Genomic DNA, 3,304 nt, shown 5'->3' with positions numbered 1-3,304 from the left:
TCTTTGCTTGAATTTAACTCTTAGTAACCCCTACTTTCAATGTCAGCTTCTGAAAAGTTTCGATGTAATGAAGCAGCAAATCATGACAATGACAAAACCTCTTGAATAATCGATCCTTTTTCCATATTCTCAGGAAAACCTTAAAAATGTCTAGGTACCAAGAGGCATAACTACCCGTTTTACACTGATGTAAAGCAACTCAAGCACATCATTTTCTTGGTAGATAACGTACTTTAACTAACTCGAACTCTGGCATAAAGAACCTCGAGTCCTCCTCTGCTCTTTGACTTTACAGAATTTATGCAGTTAGTATCTATTTATGGACTGACTAATCGAAATTTTTCCCCAAACACTGAAACAGAATTTCATAAAGAAAATAATTGAGATGTTTTTGGACCATCATGTTCGGCCAGATAACATGAAATTGCCATGATGTTTTTGGACCATCATGTTCGGCCAGATAACATGAAATTGCCATGACCAAAGAAGAAGGGGAAAAAACAATTGTATTGAGCATTCAGGTTATTTTCGCATGATGCTGGCAACATATACATAAAGCAAAATCATGCAATCAAATCGTTCCCTAATCACTCATGCGAGATCATGACAACTTGCTTTCCAACATTGCGACCAGAGAAGAGACCAACTAGAGCACTGGGAGCACTTTCGAGACCTTCAGCTACATCTTCCATGTACACAACCTTACCAGCCTTTATATGTGGAATGATCATTTCCAAATATTTAGGGTAGAGATGATAGTACTCAAAAACAAGAAATCCTTCCATGCGGATTCGTTTTGTGATAAGGCAGAACAAGTTGTGCACTCCTTCAGTCTTATCAAGGTTGTATGTGAGATCATCCCACATACAGCAATACGGCCATGGAGTTTCATATTCAGAAGAACTGCATCAAGCATCTTCCCTCCAACATTCTCAAAGTAGATGTCAATTCCATCAGGGAAGTACCTAATACAAATCAATATTTCCAGTCTGAGAATCTCTCACTGCGAAAAAAATAAAAAGACCTATGGAAACCTATGGAGACTATCATCATAACAGAATCATATTTTACATCTGGAGCTAGTCAGCAAGCCACTTTAACTAGTTTTCAGTTAAAGGAATATGTAACCATTCTTATAGGAGGGTCACGCTCACAAAAAGGAAAAGCTGTTACTAACTGCTTCTGCATACCAGGCCCAAGTTAGTGTTTTCTAGTGGGAAGTAAGATTATTAACCTCTTCAAAGCGGCAGCAAAATCCTGCTCCTCTTTATAGTTAAAAGCTTCATCAAACCCAAACTTGCTCTTCAACAGATCAACCTTTAATAATGATAGAAAGAGATAGATTAAGCTCAAATGACAAGAGAGTTAAACATCATGGTCTTTTTGGTTTTGTGGAGACAAAAATTATCTAATTAGTTGTGTACAAGAATAAAAAGTCGAAATGACATGAGCTCTACTACATGTTAAAGTTATATGAGATACCAAATTTTAGGCAATGACACTAATTTAACCAAAGCTGAAACCGAGTTCAAATGAAAATAAATACATTTTAACTATAGTTTATAAAAAAAACAAAGGAAAATAAATACATTTCTTCTCATAACCACGCAACCCCAACCTTTACGCTTGATGGTGAGCAGTTAACAATGATTAAGATAAGAAAGATAGCTTCACCGCTACTCAGATTGAAGAAAGGAAATATAAGCACTATGACGGGACTTACTTTTTCTTTGCTTCCAGCACTACCAACAACATAGCAACCTAGGATCTTTGCAAATTGCCCAACAAGCTGACCAACTGCTCCAGAAGCAGCTGAAACAAAGACAGTTTCTCCCTTCTTGGGAGAGCAAACCTCATAAAAACCAGCATAAGCTGTCATCCCAGGCATCCCTGTAATACAATTGAGTAAAATTAATGAGCTCCCTTTTATACGAACATAAACTGATTTCCTCTCTGATCTACAGAATATTCATTCTTAGACACAAACTTTTGGTACAGGGTTCCACATACTTTGTATGTATTTTGTTTATTTATTTTTAGAAGGGGAAGGATGGATATGAAAGAAGAGAAGGGGAATTCAGATGCAATAAAAAATGAAGTATAAAATGGGTTTAAGCACAATTACAACTACCAAATAGGGACCCAACATAATCTTTAAATTTTTGCCATATACAATTCCAGAAACGGCTGAAAGACCATTCCTCACCATTTCAAAACTTCAGTTATTCATCACCATTTCAAAACTTCAGTTATTCATTCACTTCATGAACAAAATAAAGGGAACAATTTATTCTAGTATCAACTTTCCAAGGATCAATTGGGCGTAATAATAACCTTTATTGTAAATCCACCAATTCATACATGAGATTCTTTAAGACAACTTAATTGAGCAGGAACAATTGAATGCACAGTTAGACAAGTAAAAGCATGACGAACATGATAAAAACAAGAAAAGCAAACACAATAAAATCATGTATGTTATAAGTACATGAACATGTTGTATCCCCCTTAATCTTCACATAAAATAGATAATCAAAACTCAAACTAAAAAAAATCTTCAATTTTAATGACTTGAGGTGCTTATCTTATTGTGCTAGAATCAGCCCTTGTGTGGGATATGTAATTAAGATATATATATCTTTTAATTGATTAAACCCATGTGCAATTCCGGTGGATTTTTGGAAGAGCCCTGGCGGCCAGGCATGGAGTGGCTGACAAGGTTGTTTAACATCATTTCTAGAGTCGCGAAGATGCCCGAAGCTTGAAGATCGAGTATGACGATTTCATTATATAAGAACAAAGGGGATATTAAGAGTTGCAACAACTATAGGGGTATCAAGTTGTTGAGTCATACTATGAAGGTTTGGGAAAGGTTGGTAGAGTCCAGGCTGATGAAGATCATGACTATTGGCAAGAATTAGTTCGATTTTACGTCAAGTCGCTCAACTACTATGACCGTTCACCTCGTGAGGTTAGTGGAGCAGCTTAGGGATAGTAAGAACTTGCACATAGTGTTCATCGATCTCGAGAAGGCGTACGATAAAGTCACTAGGGAGATTAGGGAGATTCGGGAGATTCTGTGGAGGTGCTTGAAGGCTAAAGGTGTGCCCATGACATACAGTAGGTTGATTCAGGACATGTACAACGGAGCGAAGACTCGTGTGAGGACGGTGGGAGAAGATTCAGAGCACTTTTCTATTTTGACAGATTTGCACAATGATCATCTCTCAGCCCATTTTTATTTGCCTTGAAATTGGATGTTTTGCCGCGGCGTATTCAAGGGGACATGCCTTGGTGTATGTTA

General features: G+C 37.1%; 1 protein-coding gene across 1 annotated transcript; it reads right to left on the bottom strand.

Moving 5' to 3' along the window:
- Positions 1-338: 338 nt before the first annotated feature.
- Positions 339-1,890, bottom strand: LOC124885430 (2-alkenal reductase (NADP(+)-dependent)-like; the record flags this gene model as incomplete). Its single annotated transcript, XM_047404870.1, is given in 4 exon segments — positions 339-847; positions 850-965; positions 1,235-1,317; positions 1,724-1,890. Coding segments are annotated over 4 exon segments (626 nt in total), but the record flags the coding sequence as incomplete, so codon positions are not given.
- Positions 1,891-3,304: the final 1,414 nt, after the last annotated feature.

Source organism: Capsicum annuum, unplaced genomic scaffold (assembly GCF_002878395.1).
Source record: "Capsicum annuum cultivar UCD-10X-F1 unplaced genomic scaffold, UCD10Xv1.1 ctg69887, whole genome shotgun sequence".
NCBI classification, from domain to species: Eukaryota; Viridiplantae; Streptophyta; class Magnoliopsida; order Solanales; family Solanaceae; genus Capsicum; species Capsicum annuum.
The sequence above is the reverse complement of the archived record's forward strand: the minus strand, read 5'-3'. Positions and strand labels throughout refer to the sequence as shown.